General features: G+C 47.6%; 1 protein-coding gene across 5 annotated transcripts in view; it reads right to left on the reverse strand.

The window, feature by feature from the left end:
- Window positions 1-10,727, reverse strand: part of SNX29 (sorting nexin 29) — a 617,391-nt gene extending 606,664 nt beyond the window's left edge. For 4 of the 5 annotated variants that reach the window (XM_033236483.1, XM_033236482.1, XM_033236484.1 and 1 more), the window contains exon 1: window positions 10,629-10,727. In XM_033236483.1, the coding sequence (XP_033092374.1) occupies window positions 10,629-10,635 (7 nt within the window). In that variant the 5' untranslated portion in view covers window positions 10,636-10,727. The remainder of the gene's footprint in view (window positions 1-10,628) is intronic. The other variant, XM_033236485.1, reaches the window with a different exon arrangement.
- Window positions 10,728-19,848: the final 9,121 nt, after the last annotated feature.

Genomic DNA, 19,848 nt, shown 5'->3' on the forward strand with positions numbered 1-19,848 from the left:
GCAATGGGAGAGGGGTTAAATAGCTGCGGCACATCAATTTGGTGGAATGTTATGCTGCCTTTTCAAAGAATTTTGAAGAGAAGGAACGTGGATAAGTGCTATCATCTAAGCAGAAACGCTCATTCAAACGTAGATACAATGCAATTATGCAAATACATATATAGTGTATGCTCTGAACAGAGGCAGAACTGGAATACCTACAAATTTAAATATTAAATGTGCCACGAATGTATATTTAAAGGTATATTTTGTTTTCACAATAGTCTTTAATGTCATTTTGGGTTTTTGCTTTTTTTTTTTTTTTTAAGTTGTAGGAGGAAAGAGCGATTCCAAGAAACACAGATGCAAGCAAAGAAAAATGAGATGGAGTGGGCAAGATTCCCTCCTCGGAGGAAGCGCGGTACTGCCTGGGTGGGCAGAGGAAACACTAGTGCCAGGTCTCTGAAGGGCTCCCAGACACCAAAATGTCAGGGCAAGGAAACGAGTCCTCACTCCCCTTGCAGGCTTCAAACTGCTCAGCCCCTCCTAACCTGCTCCCCTACAGGCTCTCCCACCTCAGGAAAAGGCAATTCTAGTTAGACGAGGTGGCTCACGCCTGTCATCCCAGCACTCTGGGAGCCCGAGGCCGGTGAATCACCTGAGGTCAGGAGTTCGAGACGAGCCTGGCCAAAATGGTGAAACTCCATCTCTACTAAAAATACAATAATGAGCCAGGCATGGTGGCGCTTGAGGCGGGCGAATCACTTGAACGTGGAAGACAGAGGTTGCAGTGGGCAAAGATCACGCCATTACAGTCCAGCCTGGGTTACAGAGCGAGACTCCAACTCAAAAAAAACAAAAGATAAGGCGATTCCCACCCCTTTTAGCTGCTCAGGAAGAAAACCTAGGAGCCGCCTGCCTCATGAACCCTCTCTTGCCACATCACATTCCTAACCAACCCATCCAAAATTACAGCAGTCCTTCCCCTGAAATTCACTCTCCATCCAGACAGTTTAGTCAGATGGACTCCCAGCCACAGGCTGCAGACTAGACTTACGGTCCACACCTGGCTAACCAACGTCACAGCGATGGGTCGCAGGATGACCACATGGCCAGCCCGACTCTGGTGGGTCCGCCCCGGGACTCCGGCTAGAGCACTTGGGAAAGAAGCCCACTCTGTGCTTGGGTGTTGCCGGGTTGGAGGATGAGGTCCAAGAGCTGCTGGTGCCTATCTCACCTCCGTGGAGGAGCGGCTGCCTGTGGATGAAGCCCACAGAGAGGAAAGCCGAGTTGACAGCCAGACAGAAAGATAGTCCTGATAGTCCTTTACTACGTGGATCCAGCTAAGCTCAAAGCCAGCCCTATGTCTAGACTTTTCCATTAGAAGACACCATACATTGCCATGTTGCTGAAATCGGTTTGATGAGCTTCTGTCACATTCCACTGAAAAGAGTCCTGGCTAACACACTCAGCACGATCCCAACAAAATCTGGTATGTTCATTCCTTTTGCTTCAACAGACCCCAATGGTAACAACCTTTTGATAAGTGATAGAGGATACACCAAATTATCATCCAGTGTTTGCTGAATGTTGAACCCCGAATTTCTGGCCAACCTCTGCTTCCACCAGAGCCCTCATACTTACTGGCAGCATTTGAAACTAGTGTAACCGCTTTGGAAAAATCAATTCAACTGAGTTTAATTATGTGCCAAAAAAAAAAAGGCATCAAAAGTGATAAACTCTTCGATGTCAATGCTACTTTTGGAAAATCACCCTAAGGACATAATCTAAAGAATGGAAAACTACCTTGAAAAACAAAATGGTCACTGCATCATTACTTTGAAACAAAAAGAAAGAAGGAAAGCCAGGTATAGTGGATCACACCTATAATCCTGGCACTTTGGGAGGCTGAAGCAGGAAGATCACATGAGGTCCAGAGTTCAAGATCAGCCTGGGCAATATAGTGAGACCCTGTCTCTACACCAAATTAAAAAGTTAGATGGGTGTGGTGTTGTACCTTTAGTCCTAGCTACTCAGGAGGCTGAGGTGGGAGGATCACTTGAGCCCAGGAGGTCAAGGCTGCTGTGAGCTATAATTGTACCACCAATGCACTCCAGCCTGGGCAACAGAGCAACATCCTGTCTCAAAAGAAAAAGAAAGGGAGGAAAGAGAAGAAGAAAGGGAGGAAGAGAAAGAGAGAGGGAGAGAGGGAGGAGAGGCTAGAGGGAGAGAGGAAGACAGGCTAAGTTTCTACAACTAAAATCAATAGTTAAAAGTTGTACTACACGCAAAATGGTGGATGAATGACGGACTGTACAGTCCATAAAAGCGACCAATAGGGAACCCATGGAGCAATGTGGTAAAGTTTTGTCCTAAAATGTTAATGGTGAAAAGCAAGAAAGCAAGATGCAAAGTTGTATCATAATAACAAAATTACTGCAGCCTGTATCACTATTTCTCAATTTTTTTTTTTTTTTTGAGACAGGGTCTGAGGGTCTGGCTCTGTCACCCAGGCTGGAGTGCAATGGTACTTTCACGGCTCACTGTAGCCTCAACCTCCCAGGCTCAAGTGATCCTCCCACCTCAGCCTCCTGAGTGGCTAGGACCATGGGTATGCACCACTACACCCAGCTACTGTGTGTGTGTGTGTGTGTGTGTGTGTGTGTGTGTGTACACAGACAGGGTCCCGCTATGTTGCCCAGGCTGGTCTCAAACTCCTGGGCTCAAGTGATCCTCCCAGCTTAGCCTCCCAAAGTGCTGGAATTACAGGTGTAAGCCACTGTGTCCTGCTCAATCTGTTTCATTCTTGCCCTCAAGGATACTTTGTAGACACTTTTTTGCTAATCATCCTCTCCATGAAAAAGTCACACCACAGATACAATGTACATATGTACTATATGACTATCTGTGCTTTCTACATCCAAGTAAGTATTTTTTTCTCTCCTGAGAACCAGTGTTCAACCCCTTGGAGGTGATATCACCCCCACTGCAAATATATGGCCTATGTATAGGCAAGACAGTGGCAGATGGAAGGTGCTTTATCTGGAACTAGGCTCACATTGCCACAATTCAGAGAAATCTATACAATCTTGGATTTTAGTTCCATATTTTAAGAGCTCTAAGCATTTGAGTTCCAATCAGTTACCTGGAGTCAAGCAACCAGGAAGCAGGAGAACCAACATCATTAGGACCTAGTCCATCGCAGGGGGAGCTCAACTGTTTGCTGATGGTGGAACACGTACTTCTTGCATTCCACCATCATAGATCAATCCAGTGCCTTCACGTTGGGGGGGGGGAGGGGAATGTTGATAGCATCACTTTTCTACTTTGAATGAAAACCACAAAGATTCTTTTTTCATTCATTCATTCATTCATTTCAGCTGATTCCTTATTCTAAGCACAAGCCACTGCCAGAGAGGGCCCAGTCACTGCCAAGGAGAAAACTGTGACCTTCAACATTCCAGAAAACTAAGAAAGAGCAGCCGGGCACAGTGGCTTACAACTATAATCTCAGCACTTCGGAAGGTTGAGACAGGGTGGCTTAAGGCCGGGAGTACCAGATGAACCTGGGCAACGTGGTAAGCCCCATCTCTACCAAAAAAAAAAAAAAAAGTGGACCAGGTGCCATGGCTCACGCCTGTAATCCTAGCACTTTGGGAGGCCAAGGCAGGTGGATAACCTGAGCTCAGAATTTTGAGACCAACCTGGGCAACATGGCAAAACCCATCTCTACTAAAAATATAAAAAATTAGCCAGGCATGGTGGCGCACACCCGTAATCCCAGCTGCTGCTCAGAAGGCTGAGGCACAAGAATCACTGGAGCCCAGGAGGCAGAGGTTGCAGTAAGCCAACATCACGGCACTGCACTGCAGCCTGGACAACACAGTGAGAATCTGTCTCAAAAAAGTATTTGTTAATTTAAAAAAAATTTTTTTTAATATAAAGCTGCCAAAATATACATCAACATCAGGCAAGAAACAGCAGTAAATTACCCATTAAGCCCAAGACTCTGATATATGACGAATCTTCGAGCTCATCTGTTACACAAATTATTTGATCACTGTGGGCCTGGCTTTCCTCACCCTTGAAACGGAAATCTCAGTGTCTCCTTAAAAAAACACTGATGTTAAGGAGCATCCAGGAACTTAAGAATAAAGACTTACAAAAGACAAAACTTGAGTATAATAATGACTTTCAGGCTCTACAAGTTCTACTTTCCCAGTAACAGCAAACACGTATCTGAAAATCAGCATTCCTTACATAGTCTGAAGAGGTGGACAATCAAGTATTCCTATCTACTGGCTTCTCTAAAGAAAAAGAAATAAATTGTAGCCACCATTCTACAGTAACCACCCATACATATCTGCAGGCATCTTCCTTCCTGATAATTTTTTTAGTTCTACATCCATATAAGAATCCATAAACATTGTTTTGCGTATGTTTTAATTTGGATCAAGGTATATATTTTAGGTATAATTCTACATTCTGCTTTGTTTTTTAAATTGAGATGAGATCTCGCTATGTTACCCAGATTGGTCTCTAACTTCTGGACTCAAGCAATCCTCCCACCTGGGCCTCCCAAAGTGCTGAGATTACAGGTATGAGCAATCACGCCAGACCCACCCCGCTTTTCTTACAGAACATTAACATTGAGATACTGCCACGGTCAAGTGTATGAATCTGTATCACTCCTTTTAACATTTCTGAGGCTTTCCATCAGGTGACCACAGCACACTAGGTTTACCTACTCCCCAATTAATGGTCATCTTAGTTGTTTCTGGCCTCATGATACCAATTTATCTTGTGTATATATTACCTAGGGCCATTCCACTTCCTGGTTATTTGTATTTAATGTATTCAGCTTTGCACCCATCTAGCCTCTGACTCTACTCAAACATTTTCAAATCAAAAATACAGCAGACTCTAATTACCAATTTATAGCACATACAAGAGACTGAAAAACACTTTATGCCACACCAAAAGGATGCAATCAGCAGAGACCTGCAAAGGATCCCTGGGATAAATAACTGTGTTTCCTACAATAACAACTGCAAGGGGAAAAAGGAGAGAGATTAAAGGGCAGCCTGTAGTTTAAAAAAGACTCTCTGCTTCAAAAAACACCATCGACCGGGCGCGGTGGCTCAAGCCTGTAATCCCAGCACTTTGGGAGGCCGAGACGGGTGGATCACGAGGTCAGGAGATCGAGACCATCCTGGCTAACACGGTGAAACCCCGTCTCTACTAAAAAATACAAAAAACTAGCCGGGCGAGGTGGCGGGCACCTGTAGTCCCAGCTACTCGGGAGGCTGAGGCAGGAGAATGGCGTGAACCCAGGAGGCGAAGCTTGCAGTGAGCTGAGATTCGGCCACTGCACTCCAGCCTGGGCGACAGAGCGAGACTCCGTCTCAAAAAAAAAAAAAAAAAAAAAACACCATCAACAAAGTGAAAAGAGCCCAGGCACAGAGACTCAGGCTTGTAATCCCAGCACTTTGGGAGACTGAGGTGGGCAGATCACTTGAGGTCAGGAGCTCGAGACCAGCTAGCCAACATGGTAAAACCCTATCAATACTAATAATACAAAAATTGGCCAGGCGCGGTGGCTCATGCCTGTAATCCCAGCACTTTGGGAGGCCAAGGTAGGAGGATCACTCGAGGCCAGCCCAGTCAACATGGCGAAACCCTATGTCTACTAAAACTACAAAAAAATTAGCTGGGTGTGGGGCAGTGCACCTGCAGACCCAGCTACTCCAGAGGCTGAGGCAGGAGAATCACTTGAACCCAGGAGGCAGAGGTTGCAGTGAGCCAAGATTGCGCACTGCACTCCAGAACTCCAGCCTGGGTGATAGAGCAAGACTCCAAATCAAAAAAAAAAAAAGAAAGAAAAGACAAAGAAAATGAAAAGACAAACCATGGAGGGGGAGAAAAATTTTGTAAACAAGAAACCTGATACGGGACTTGTATCTAGAAATTAGAGGATTCTCGGTGGCTCACGCCTGTAATTCCAGCGCTTTGGGAGGCCGAGGTGGGTGGATCACGAGGTCAGGAGATCGAGACCACGGTGAAACCCCGTCTCTACTAAAAATACAAAAAATTAGCCGTGGTGGCGGGCGCCTGTAGTCCCAGCTACTCAGGAGGCTGAGGCAGGAGAATGGCGTGAACCCGGGAGGCGGAGCTTGCAGTGAGCCGAGATCGCACCACTGCACTCCAGCCTGGGCGACAGAGCGACACTCCGTCTCAAAAAAAAAAAAAAAGAAATTAGAGGATTCTTACAGATGAGCAATAAAAAGACAGCCTAATGTTAAAATGGCCAAAGTATCTGAATAGACATTTCTCCAAGGAGAATAGACAATTGGTCAATAAGCACAAGATAAGATACTCAACATCACTAGTCACTAAGGAAATGCAAATCAAAACTACAAAGAAATACCACTTCACACCCACTAGACTGTCTATTATTAAAAAGACTATTGGGGAAGGTGTGGAGAAACAGAACCCTCATACGCTGCGGGTGAGAATTTTTTTTTTTTTTTTTTTTTTTTTTTGAGACGGAGTCTCGCTCTGCCGCCCAGGCTGGAGTGCAGTGGCCGGATCTCAGCTCACTTCAGCTCACTGCAAGCTCCGCCTCCCGGGTTTACGCCCTTCTCCTGCCTCAGCCTCCCGAGTAGCTGGGACTACAGGCGCCCGCCACCACGCCCGGCTAGTTTTTTGTATTTTTTAGTAGAGACGGGGTTTCACCGTGTTAGCCAGGATAGTCTCGATCTCCTGACCTCGTGATCCACCCGTCTCGGCCTCCCAAAGTGCTGGGATTACAGGCTTGAGCCACCGCGCCCGGCCATCGGGTGAGAATTTAAAATGGTGCAGCCACTCTGAAAACCAGTCTGACACAGTTCTTCAAATGGTTAAACACAGTTACTATATGACCCTGCAATTCCACTCTTACATACACGCCCAAGAGAAATGAAGAGACTTGCCCCCACAAAAACTTGTGTGTGAATGTTCATAGCAGCATTATTCAAAACAGCTAAAAAGTAGAAACAACTCAAATGCCCATTTTTGATGCATGAATAAACAAAATGTATGATATCCACATAAAGGAATATAATTTGGCCACAAAAAGAAATGAAGTACAGATATATGCTATAACATGGTTTAACCTCAGGAAAATTATACCGAGTGAAAAAAGCCAGATATGAGAGGCCACATATTGTATGATTTCATTTATATGAAATACCCACAACGGGCACATCCAGAGACAGAAAGCAGATGAGTGGTTCCCAGGGGCTGAGGGGAGGGGGAAAGATGAATGACTCCTAGTGGGTACAAAGTTCCTTTCTGAGGTAATTAAAATGTTGTGAAATTAACTATGGTGATATCTGCATGGTTCTGAAAATACCAAAAAAATTAAAAAATAAAAATAAAATGAAAAGGATGTGAAGGAGAGACCTAAAAGATTTAAAAGACAAACCAATGTGCACTGTTTAAACCTTACTTAGATTCTGAGATTTTAAAATACACTACATTATAAAATGTTAAGGCCGGGGCGCGGTAGCTCATGCCTGTAATCCCAGCACTTTGCGGGTCTGAGGCAGGTGGATCACAGGAAGCCAGGAGTTCGAGAGTGGATCACATGAAGCCAGGAGTTCGAGCCCAGCCTGGCCAACATGGCGAAACTCTATCTCTACTAAAAATACAAAAATCAGCCAGGCATGGTGGTACATATCTGTAGTCCCAGCTACTCGGGAGTCTGAGGCAGGAGAATTGCTCGAAACCAGGAGGCGAAGGTTGCAGTAAGCTAAGATCGTGCCACTGCACTCCAGCCTGGGTGACAGAGCGTGACTCCGTCTCTAAAACATAAATAAATAAATAAATAAATAAATAAATAAAATACTATAAGTGAGGGACAGAAGAAAGAGGAAATATTTCCATGCCACTTTATTTTATCATGTACCAGTTATCAACCCCAGAAGTGGGGAAACCCACTTTCAACTGCATTCTCAAGAAACAAAATATACCGCTGGACTTCCCCTTACATCTTCACAGACCACTTTTTCTGCCTCAATTACAATGTTTCCAAACGAAGGTTTTCATCCTTAATGCTTTTTCCTAAAAAGTCATTTGTTGGTTTCCTTTTCCAATTTGTTTGGCTTTAGATGTAATTTTTTTTTTTTTTTTTTGAGACTGAGTCTCACTCTATTGCGCAGGCTGGAATGCAGTGGCATGATCATGGCTCACTGCAACCTCCACCTCCTGGGTTCAAGAGAGTCTCATCCCTCAGCCTTCCGAGTAGCTGGGATTACAGGCACCTGCCATTATGCCCTGTTAATTTTTGTATTTTTAGTAGACACAAGGTTTCACCATGTTGGCCAGGCTGGTCTCGAACTCCTGACCTCAAGTGACCTGCCTGCATCTGCCTCCCAAAGTGCTGAGATTACAGGTGTGAGCCATCATGTCCAGCAGACGTAATGATTTTTTATTTTAAAATTTGCTGAGTTTCCTTTTTTTTTTTTTTTTTTGAGACAAGGTCTTGCTCTATGGCCCAGGCTGGAGTACAGTGGCTTGATCTTGGTTCACTGCAACCTCTGGCACCCGGGTTTAAGCGATTCTCCTGCCTCAGCCTCCAAAGTAGCTGGGATTACAGGAGCTCACCACCAGAGTTTTCATATTATTTCTCCTTGAAAGATAAACTGATCAATTTCTATTGGCTTATCAATTTCATTTTCTCTTGCACTAAAAGTAGAATGAAAAGGGTCCAGAACTGTGAGCTTGTGGCAAAGACTCCTTGGTCATATTAAAAGGAAAAGATTTTCAGAGAGTGCCTAGTCCCAGCCCAAATGAGAGTTATGTCTCTCATAACTAGGCAAAAACAATACCACTCCTATCCCACATGAGCCCTTACAGAAACAACAGCAGACAGCTCTGAGATTCTGACAGTGCACCTCGTGATATACACAGTACCAGTCACTTTACCTGATGAATGTTATTCAGTCATTACAAGTCTAGGAGACGGGTACTACTACATATCCTCATTTTGCTGGGACTCCCAGAATGGTCAAGTAACTTACTCTTAAATCACACAGCTTTATGTGGCAGGGCCAAGATTTGAACCCAGGAAGTCTGGCCTCAGGACCTGCACTTACACCAACCTACCTCACTTCCTGATGGAAGCCAGCTCATAACGTCTTTATTGTGATATTACTAATATTCACAAATCAGAAACCATACTTAGGCTTAAAATCATTTGATTTGGCAACCAAAGGTGGATTATCTCCCAGGAAACTCCCCCTCAGCAGCCCCCTCATTATTAGGACTGTCCATTTCACAAATCTTGCCCTTGAATAACAAACACAAAAGGCACATCACTTGTTTAAACAAAAAAACAAACAACAAAAAAGATCCACAGAGATAACGTTAAAAGTTAAAAATTGAAGACAGCGGTATCCCTTGGCCTTGCTCCCCGCTCAACCTCCAGAAATGCCTGCGTGGAAGACAACGGCCAGGAGGGCTGGATGCAGGGATTCCTCAGAAACAATTCCACAGTAAGGGGGAAACAGGCACTAGGAGGATAGGCGGGGCTTCCTAAATAAATCCAGATGCCAGAGTGGCTGGACAGACAGTCAGGGGAGAGCTGAGAGGCTTCCCTGAGTCACTCCCATCTCCACATACAACACCCAGGAATGACTTAGCACCAAAACACCAATAAGACTCCTCAGAGGAAAGGAGGGTAGAGTCAAGGGACTAAACTTCAGAAAACATTGAGGACGAGCTGTCCACACCCACCTCCCTCTCACTTCCAGCATCCCCACCAATACCACCCCCTCGATGGTGAGAGGAAGAAGTTTGCATTGGGAAGAGCAAGGACGAAGTGACGGTCCCCAGATGGGCTGGGCACGGGACAAGAAGGGAAGGGCTGCAGGACAAGGCAAGAGAGATCTTAAAAGATAATGATGAGCCAGGATAAGACATGGAAAAGGATGGAATATGCAAGGATCATCGAAATGTAAAAGCCAGGACCCGAGAGGGAAGCTGAGTGGCTAACTGGGAAGAACTGGTGATGGGAAGAGCAAAGCACTGGGAACAGGGGTGGGAGGGATGAGAGGGACGGGGAAGACAAAGGGATTGGAGAATTGAGCTCCTCAGGGGACCAGGAGCTCCTGGGACACGGGGATACTGGGGTCAGCAAACTAAGTGTCCAAAAAGACTCTGCCTGTGTGGAAACTGCAGGGACTGGAGACCAGGGGCCTGGGTAGCGGGGATGGCTGGGGATGGAGGCCCGGGAACTGGAGCTGGGACGCAGCGGGTCTAGGAGTCAGGAGAGACTGAGACCTGGGAGGTCGCAGAACTGGGGGTCTGGACACTAGGCAAGGGGGTCGCAGGACTGGGACAACTGGGGACAGCGGTTTAGGAGCTGGTTTTTATGGATGGACAAGAGTCAGAAGACCAGCAGTGCCCGGCGACGGGAGATCAGAGACCCGCAGGTGAGCAGGGGCCAGGAGCCGGGAGTCCTGGGGAACTGGGGTCTGGAAAAGCGAGCGACTGGGCAGGGGTCTGCGAGGGAGCGGGGCGCGGGGACTCAGGGGCCGGAGTGTGCAGCTGGAGCAGCGGGAGCCGGGGCGGCCGGGGCGGGTGACAGCGGCGGGGTCGCCACTCACCGCTCATGATGCCGCTCCCCGGGCCGGTGCCTGCGCCGCGCCGCCGACGCTGCCGCCTCTGCGGCCGCCGAGCTCCAGACAGGCCGGGAGACAGCAGCCCCGCCCCAGCCGCCCCGCCCCGGAAGCAGAGCCTGACCGCCGGCAAGGCCCCGCCCGCCGACCCGGAACGTAAACACCGGCGCAGGTACCGGTGGCCGGACCTGGTGTGAAGAGCAGTGCAGAGGCGACGCGGGCTGGGGACTCCGGGTGGACCCGAGACCCCGCGAGGAGGCGTCACTGTCCCCAAGTCCCCAAGACGCCTCCCCTGCCCTCCTGAGGTTCCCACTCATGTCCGGGCGACAGAGAAGAAAGCCACGAGTGATGGGCGACTTCGTCCCAGATAGGGGTACGAGCGGGAAAGGAAATAAAAGGAGAGTAACGGGACAAAGCGTGATCACAGGCAGATGGGCAATCCCGGAGGGCCTCTCTAAGGGGACGACTTTTGAGCTCAGACCTGGGTAATGAGAGAAAACCAGCCTGGGAAGATCCCCAGGGAGAGCGTTCCATAAGGAGGTGCAATTGCCAGGCCCCTGCCTGGAAGAGTTGACCGGAGCGAGGGGGTGAGTGACAAAATAGGCCTGGTGCGGTGGCTCACGCCTGTAATCCCAACACTTTGGGAGGCCGAGGCGGGCGGATCACCTGAGTCCAGGAGTTCGAGAGGGTAAGTGAGAAAACGGTGGTGAGAGGGAGGAAATTGAAGAGGTAGAGGGAGGGCCTTGCAGGCCAGAGGAAGGAGTTTGGGGTTTTTTACGTGACTCTAGGAAGGTCGGGGAATGGGAGGCTATTGCAAAAATGCAAGCAGAGACCGAGCGCTGTGGCTCACATCTGTAATCCCAGCACTTGGGAGGGCCAAGGCGGGCGGATCGCTTGAGGCCAGGAGTTCGAGAGCAGCCTGGGCAACATAGCGAGACGCCGTTCTCTAGAAAAAAAAGAAAAAAAAAGGATTCAAACAGAGGAGTGACACGATCTGAATTTGGTTTTAAGATATGGCCCCGGCCGGGCGTGGTGTCTCACGCCTGTAATCCCAGCACTTTGGGAGGCGGAGGCGGGCGGATCACAAGGTCAGGAGATGGAGACCATCCTGGCTAACACGATGAAACCCCGTCTCTACGGAAAATGCAAAAAATTGGCCGAGCGTGGTGGCAGGCGCCTGTGGTCCCAGCTACTCGGGAGGCTGAGGCAGGAGAATGGTGTGAACCCGGGAGGCGGAGCTTGCAGTGAGTGGAGATCGCCCCACTGAAAAACAAAAAAGAAAAAGATATGGCTCCTAGGCCGGACGCGGTGACTCATGCCTGTAATCCCAACACTTTGGGAAGCCAAAGTGGATGAATCTCCTGAGATCAGAAGTTCGAGACCAGCCTGGCCAACATACTGAAATCCCATCTCTACTAAAAATATAAAAATTAGCTACGCATGGTGGCGTATTCCTGTAGTCCCAGCTACTGGGGAGGCTGAAACAGGAGAATTGCTTGAACCCGGGAGGCAGAGGTTGCAATGAGCCGAGATCCTGCCACCGCACTCTAGCCTGGGTGACAGAGAGAGACTCCCTCTCAAAAAAAAGAAAAAAAGATATGGCTCTTCCAGCGATGAGAATGAATTAAAATGGGGGCAGGGTGGAGAAAGAGCAGCTGGTTAAGGAGTTACTGCAGTTGTCCAGGCAAGACATGGTGCCTACCTACAATGGTGACAGTGGAGATGGAAAAGGTGATGAATTGAGTGTGAACACAAGTGTGTGTTAGACATTCACAACACTTTTTTTTTTTTTTATTTGAGAAGGAGTCTTGCTATGTTGCCCTGGCTGGAGTACAGTGGCATGATCTCGGCTTACTGCAAACTCCGCCTCCCAGTTTCAGGTGATTCTCCTGCCTCAGCCTCCCAAGTAGCTGGAACTACAGGCGCCTGCCACCCTGCCCAGCTAATTTTTTGTATTTTTTTAGTAGAGACGGGGTTTCAACATGTTAGCCAGAATGGTCTCCATCTCCTGACCTCGTGATCCACCCACCTCGGCCTCCCAAAGTGCTGGGATTACAGACGTGAACCACCGCGCCTGGCACATTTTTATGAAGTTCAGGATTTTGTCCCATTTTACAGATGGGAGAAAAGGGACTGAAGGAGTATTTTCCCAACTTGTTTTGCCCACACCCAGAATGAAGAAATGTATTTTACATCACAACCCTGTACACATAAGCATACATTTAAGGAGATGTTTTAAAAAAACAATTCTGTAGGTAATATATTCTCCTCTACTTTCTGTCTTTTCTTCTCTAATGCTGAAGGAGACTTACTCTATTGAGCCATAATAAGTCTCAGTTGTTCCATAATGACACGATCTCGGCTCACTGCAACCTCCGCTTCCTGGGTTCTAACGATTCTCCTGCCTCAGCCACAGAAGTAGCTGGGATTACAGGCGTGGCACCACCATGCATGCTAACTTTTGTATTTTGTGTTTTTAGTAAAGATGGGGTTTCAACATGTTGGCCAGCCTTGAACTCCTGACCTCAGGTGATCAATCCTCCTCGGCCTCCCAAAGTACTGGGATTGCAGGCATGAGTCACCAAGCCCAGTCTGCAGCATTTTCTATAATGAAAAAGTGGCATTGGGGCTTAGAAACCAGTACCCGAAAATACGGCATTTTAACATGCTGGACTGAAGAAGCACCATAGTCTCTCTGGCCTCGCCCGTACACAGCAAATCTCCCAAAGCCAGGTTGAAGTTCCTTCATGTGCCTAAAACTTGGGACCCACCAAAAATAACAATTTTCCCCTTCCCTGTAACACTAAGAATGTAACCACACCTGAACAAATCCTTTCACAAGGTAAAGACAGGCTCAGAATCATTCAAATTCTAAAGAGAACTGTTTACAACATAATCTCCGTTCCAGGATCCATTGCATCTCCAGTGATCCTTTATTGCCCCTCAACAGAATTCCTCTTCTCCCCAGTCCCATAACCTGTTTTGCTGGGGTTCTAAGCCCTCATTCTTTTTGTAACCTCATGATAATTTCGCTGGGTGCAGTGGCTCACGCCTGTAATCCCAGCACTTTGGGAGGCAGGTGGATCACCTGAGGTCAGGAGTTCCAGACCAGCCAGGCCAACGTGGTGAAACCCCGTCTCTGCTAAAAATATAAAAATTAGCCAGGCGTGGTGGTGGGCACCTGTAATCCCAGCTAACTCGGGAGGCTGAGGCAGGAGAATCGCTTGAAACTGGGAGGCAGAGGTTGCAGTGAGCCGAGATAGCACCACTGCACTCCAACCTGGGCAACAACAACGAAACTCTGTCTCAAAAACTAAAATAAATAATTTATAAGCTTATGAACTAGAGATATTCACTCTATGGTTCTCCCCCAGGGTACAGGTCAATAAAACTTGTCCACCTTTTCTCCACTTAATCTGCCTTTTATGAGTTGATTTTTCAGCAACTTTCAAAGGGCTAAGAGGAAGTTTTTCCCTTGGCCCCTACAGTAGAAAGAACCAAAGCTCAGCTATGGAAGGATAGCTAAGCAAATCATGTCTGTAAACCAAAAATAAAATTCTAAGCCCCCCAGTCATCTGAATGGAGCCCTCCTCTTGGCCAAGGGCTTTCCAAAGACAACCTGAAAAACTAGTTCAGGCCATGATGGGAAATGGGAGCCAGACATGCCTCATGATAGACTCCTCCCTTTTAGAATTACTGATAGAATCGAGTCTTTTTTTTTTTCTTTGAGACTGAGTTTCACTCTTGTTGCCCAGGCTGGAATGCAATGGTGCGATCTCGGCTCACTGCATCCTCCACCTCCTGGGTTCAAGTGATTCTTCTGCCTCAGCCTCCCGAATAGCTGGGATTACAGTCGCCCGCCACCGCGCCCAGCTAATTTTAGTAGAGATGAGGTTTCACCATGTTGGCCAGGATGGGCTCAAGCTCTTAACCCGGTGATCTGCCCACCTCAGCCTCCCAAAGTGCTGGGATTACAGGTGTAAGCCACCACACCTAGCTTTTTTTTTTTTCTTTTTTTTTTTAAGATGCAGTCTCACTGTGTTACCCAGGCTGGAGTGCAGAGGTGTGATCTCAGCTCACTGCAACCTCCATCTCCCGGGTTCAAGTGATTCTTGTGCCTCAGATTCCAAAGTAGCTGGGATTACAGGCACATGCCAGGAAGCCCCAGCTAATTATTGTATTTTCAGTAGAGATGGGGCTTCGCCATATTGTTCAGGCTGGTTTCGAGCTCCTGACCTGATGATCCGCCCACCTCGGCCTCCCAAAGTGCTGGAAATACAGGTGTGAGCCAGGGCGCCCAGCCCAGAACAGACTCTTGAAGTCTGTTAAGAAACATTTACAATCTGTTTTCTGAAGCCTGACACCTGGAGGCTTCATCTGCATGACAAAACCATGGTCTCTACAATCCCTTATCTTAACCCAGGAATCTTTTTTTTGTTTTTGAGACAGTGTCGCACTGTCACCTGGACTGTGGGGCTGTGGAGTGCAATAGCGTGATCTCAGCTCACTGCAACCTCTGTCTCCCGGGTTCATGCGGTTCTCCTGCCTCAGCCTCCCGAGTAGTTAGGATTACAGGTGCCTGCCACCACGCCTGGCTAATTTTTTGTATTTTTAGTAGAGACAGGGTTTCACTGTGTTGGTGATGCTGGTCTTGAACTCCTGGCCTCATGATCCGCCCGCCTCAGCCTCCAAAGTGCTAGGATTACAGGCATGAGCCACCATGCCTGGCTGATTCTGAATCTTTAAACAATAACTTAACTCTTGCAACCAGGTGCCAATCAGAAAATCTTTGAATCTAGGCCAGGAGCACGGTAGCTCGCGCCTGTAATCGCAGCACTTTGCGAGGCTGAGGCAAGTGGATCACTTGAGGTCAGGAGTTCGAGACCAGCCTGGCCAACATGGCAAAACCCCATCTCTACTAAAAGTGCAAAAATTAGCTGGGCGTGGTGCCGCACAGTTGTAATCCCAGCTACGTGAGAGGCTGAGGCAGGAGGATTGCTTGAACCTGGGAAGCAGAGGTTGCAGTGAGCCAAGATTGCGCCACTGCACTCCAGTCTGGGTAACAGAGAAAGACACTGTCTAAAAAAATAAAAAATAAGGAAAATCTTTGAATCTACCTATGACTTGAACTACCCCCACCACCACCGCACTCCCCCATACCTGCTTCTAGTTGGCCTGCCTTTCTGGACCAAACCATTGTACATTTTATACATTTTTTTTTTTTTTTGAGGCGGAGTCTCGCTCTGTCGCCCAGGCTGGAGTGCAGTGGCGCGATCTCGGCTCACTGCAAGCTCTGCCTCCCCGGTTCACGCCATTCTCCTGCCTCAGCCTCCTGAGTAGCTGGGACTACAGGCGCCCGCCACCGCGCCCGGCTAATTTTTTTTTGTATTTTTAGTGGAAACGGGGTTTCACCATGGTCTCGATCTCCTGACCTTGTGATCCACCCGCCTCGGCCTCCCAAAGTGCTGGGATTACAGGCGTGAGCCACCGCGCCCGGCCCATTTTATGCATATTGATTGATGCTTTTTGTCTCCCTAAAATATATAAAACCAAGCTGTGGCCCAACCACCCAGTGCACGTGTTCTCAGAATCTCCTCAGGGCTGTGTCCTGGCCGTTGGTCACGCGTATTTGGTTCAGAATAAATCTCTTCACATATTTTAGAGTTTGACCCTTTTCTTTTTTTTTTTTTTTTTTTTTGAGACGGAGTCTCGCTCTGTCACCCAGACTGGAGTACAGTGGCCGGATCTCAGCTCACTGCAAGCTCCTCCTCCCGGGTTTATGCCATTCTCCTGCCTCAGCCTCCCAAGTAGCTGGGACTACAGGCGCCCGCCACCTCGCCCGGCTAGTTTTTTGTATTTTTTAGTAGAGACGGGGTTTCACCGTGTTAGCCAGGATGGTCTCGATCTCCTGACCTCGTGATCCACCCGTCTCGGCCTCCCAAAGTGCTGGGATTACAGGCTTGAGCCACCGCGCCCGGCCAACCCTTTTCTTTAACATGACTGACCTAGCACACAATGATGTAGCAGATGAAAATGCTGATTTTAGGCCAGGCATAGTGGCTCATGTGTAATCCCAGCACTTTGGGAGGCCAAGATGGGAGGATTGCTTGAGCCCAGGGGTTCAAGACCAGCCTTGGCAACATGGCAAAACTCCGTCTCTACTAAAAAAATAGAAAAAATTAGCCGAGTATGATGGTATATGCCTGTAGTTCCAGCTACACAGGAGCCTGAGGTAGGAGGATCATCTGAGCCCCAGACGTCGAGGCTGCAGTGAGCCAAGATTATGCCACTGCACTCCAGCCTGGGCATTGGAGTGAGACCCTATCTCAAAAAAAAAAAAACCCAACAAGAAAACCCTGACTTTAGGCCAGGCACGGTGGCTCATGCCTGTAATCCCAGCACTTTGGGAGGCCGAGGCAGGTGGATCATGAGGTCAGAAGTTGAAGACCACCCTGGCCAACAGAGTGAAACCCGATCTATACTAAAAATACAAAAATTAGCTGCGCATGGTGATGGGCGCCTGTAATCCCAGCTACTTGGGAGGCTGAGGCAGGAGAATCATTTGAAACTGGAAGGTGGAGGTTGCAGTGAGCCAAGATCGCACCACTGCACTCTAGCCTGGGCAACAAGAGCAAAACTCTGTCTCAAAAGAGAAAAAAAAAATGCTGATTTTAAATACCAGAAGGCCAGGTGCGATGGCCCACACCTATAATTCTAGCACTTTGGGAGGCCAAAGTGGGTGGATCACCTGAGGTCAGGAGTCCAAGACCAGCCTCACCAATATGGTGAAACCCCGTCTGTACTAAAAATGCAAAAACTAGCTAGGAATGGTGGCATGCGAATGTAGTCCCAGCTGCTCAGGTGGCTGAGACAGGAGAATTGCTTGAACCCAGAAAGCAGAGGTTGCAGTGAGCTCATATAGTGCCACTGCGTTCCAGCCTGGGCGACAGAGTGAGACTTCATCTCAAAAATAAATAAATAAATAAAAATAAATAAAGACTGGAAATGTGGGACAAGACAAGTTTTCACCATGTTGGTCAGGCTGGTCTCCAACTCCTGACCTCAGGTGATCTGCCTGTCTCGGCCTCCCAAAGTGCTGGGATTACAGGCATGAGCCACCACACCCGGCCATACCTAGGAGTTTTTGTGTTCTTCAAATGAGTTAGTATAGGCCAGGTGTGGTGGCGGGCACCTGTAATCCCAGCTACTTGGGAGGCTGAGGTAGGAGAATCTTGAACCCAGGAGGTGGAGGTTGCAGTGAGCCGAGATCACACCAGCGCAGTCCAGCCTGGGCAACAGAGCGAGACTCCATCTCAAAAAAATAAAATAAAATGAGTTAGTGCAGGTAAAGTACTTAGAACAGAGTTCAGGACCACCCTGGCCAACAGAGTGAAACCCCATCTATACTAAAAATACAAAAATTAGCCTGGCATGGTGGCAGGCGCCTGTAATCCCAGCCTGTAGAGTACACATTTAGTTGTATAATTATAGTAATGCCTGATGCTTTCATTAAGCTGGAAGCTCACAAGGCCAAAAACTACCTGTGCACTGCACACTGAATTTGTCTGGTTGATTCTAGGCTTCTCCTGTTTGCAGAAGTCCACAGGATAAGTTAGCTTTCCTTTAACAATAAAGAGAAAAGGCCAGGCACGGTGGCTCGTGCCTATAGTCCCAGCACTTTGAGAGAAAATCAGCGTTTTCTTTTTTTTTTTTTTTTTTTTTTTGAGATAGGGTCTCACTCCAATGCCCAGGCTGGAATGCAGTGGCATGACCTTGGCTCACTGCAGCCTTGACCTCTGGGGCTCAGGTGACCCTCCCATCTCAGGCTCCTGTGTACCTGGAACTACAGCCGCATGAATAAGACTATATAAGGGTCAAATATGATTATTATAGCACACTCACGTTTTGGGCTGAAAATAGTATCTCGTGCACCGTTATCACAGTTTGCGATTACACATTTAGTTGTGTAATTATAGTAATGCCTGATGCTTTCATTAAGCTGGAAGCTCACAAAGCCAAGAACTACCTGTGCACCGCACACTGAATTTGTCTGGTTGATTCTAGGCTTCTCCTGTTTGCATAAGTCCATAGGATAAGTTAGCTTTCCTTTAACAGTAAAGAGAAAAGGCCAGGCACGGTGGCTCACACCTGTAGTCCCAGCATTTGAGAGGCCAAGACAGGTGGATCATGAGATCAGGAGTTCAAGACCAACCTGACCAAGATGGTGAAACCCCATCTCTACTAAAAATACAAAAATTAGCTAGGCATGGTGGTGGGCACCTGTAATCCCAGCTACTCAGGAGGCTGAGGCAGAGAATTGCTTGAACCCGGCAGGCGGAGGTTGCAGTGAACTGAGATCACACCGCTGCACTCCTGTCTCAGCGACAGAGCGAGACTCTGTCTCATAAAATAAATAAATAAAATTTAAAAATAAATAGAAAAATCCGATCTTTCCTGAAATGAGTATGTATGTATATGGGAGAGAAGCGCCCTAGCCATGGAAGCGTGTTACTGGGGCTGGGCGCGATGGCTCATGCCGGTAATCCCATTACTTTGGGAGGCCAAGGCAGGTGGATCACCTGAAGTTATGTGTTCAGGACCAGCCTGACCAACATGGTGAAACCCCGTCTCTGTTAAAAGTACAAAAATCAGCAGGGCATGTTGCCACGTGCCTGTAATCCCAGCTACTCGGGAGGCTGAGGCAGGAGAATCGCTTAAACGTGCGAGGTGGAGGTTGTCGTGAGCTGTGGTCACACCACTGCACTCCAACCTGGGCAACAGAGCAGGACTCTGTCTCAAAAAAAAAAAAAGAAAGGAAAGAAAGAAATTTGTTACTGAGATCTACAGAATGCTGTACTTTTTTTTTTTTTTCAGTAAGTCACGCGTTTAGAGGACTCTAGTGAGAAGACTGTCATGTCAGCATGTTCAAGGTGATGAGCATCAGCTAGGATGATCGAGGTTGTTTGCAACAACCTCAGTGGAGAGTGGATAGTGTGGAGAAGGTCTGTATTAAATGCTACACAGATAACACCATTGGGGACCTTAAGAAGCCCTAGTCCGGGCTGTAACAAGAACAGTCCTTTCAGAACGAGACTCCTGAATAAGTGGTATACAATTTTTAAGGACCACATATATTTGGGGCACTATGAAATCCAGCAGAAGATGAAACTGGAGGATTTTTTTGTTTGTTTGTTTTGTTTTGAGACAG

The sequence above is a fragment of the Trachypithecus francoisi genome, unplaced genomic scaffold (genome assembly GCF_009764315.1).
Source record: "Trachypithecus francoisi isolate TF-2019V2 unplaced genomic scaffold, Tfra_2.0 Lachesis_group15, whole genome shotgun sequence".
Taxonomy (NCBI): domain Eukaryota; kingdom Metazoa; phylum Chordata; class Mammalia; order Primates; family Cercopithecidae; genus Trachypithecus; species Trachypithecus francoisi.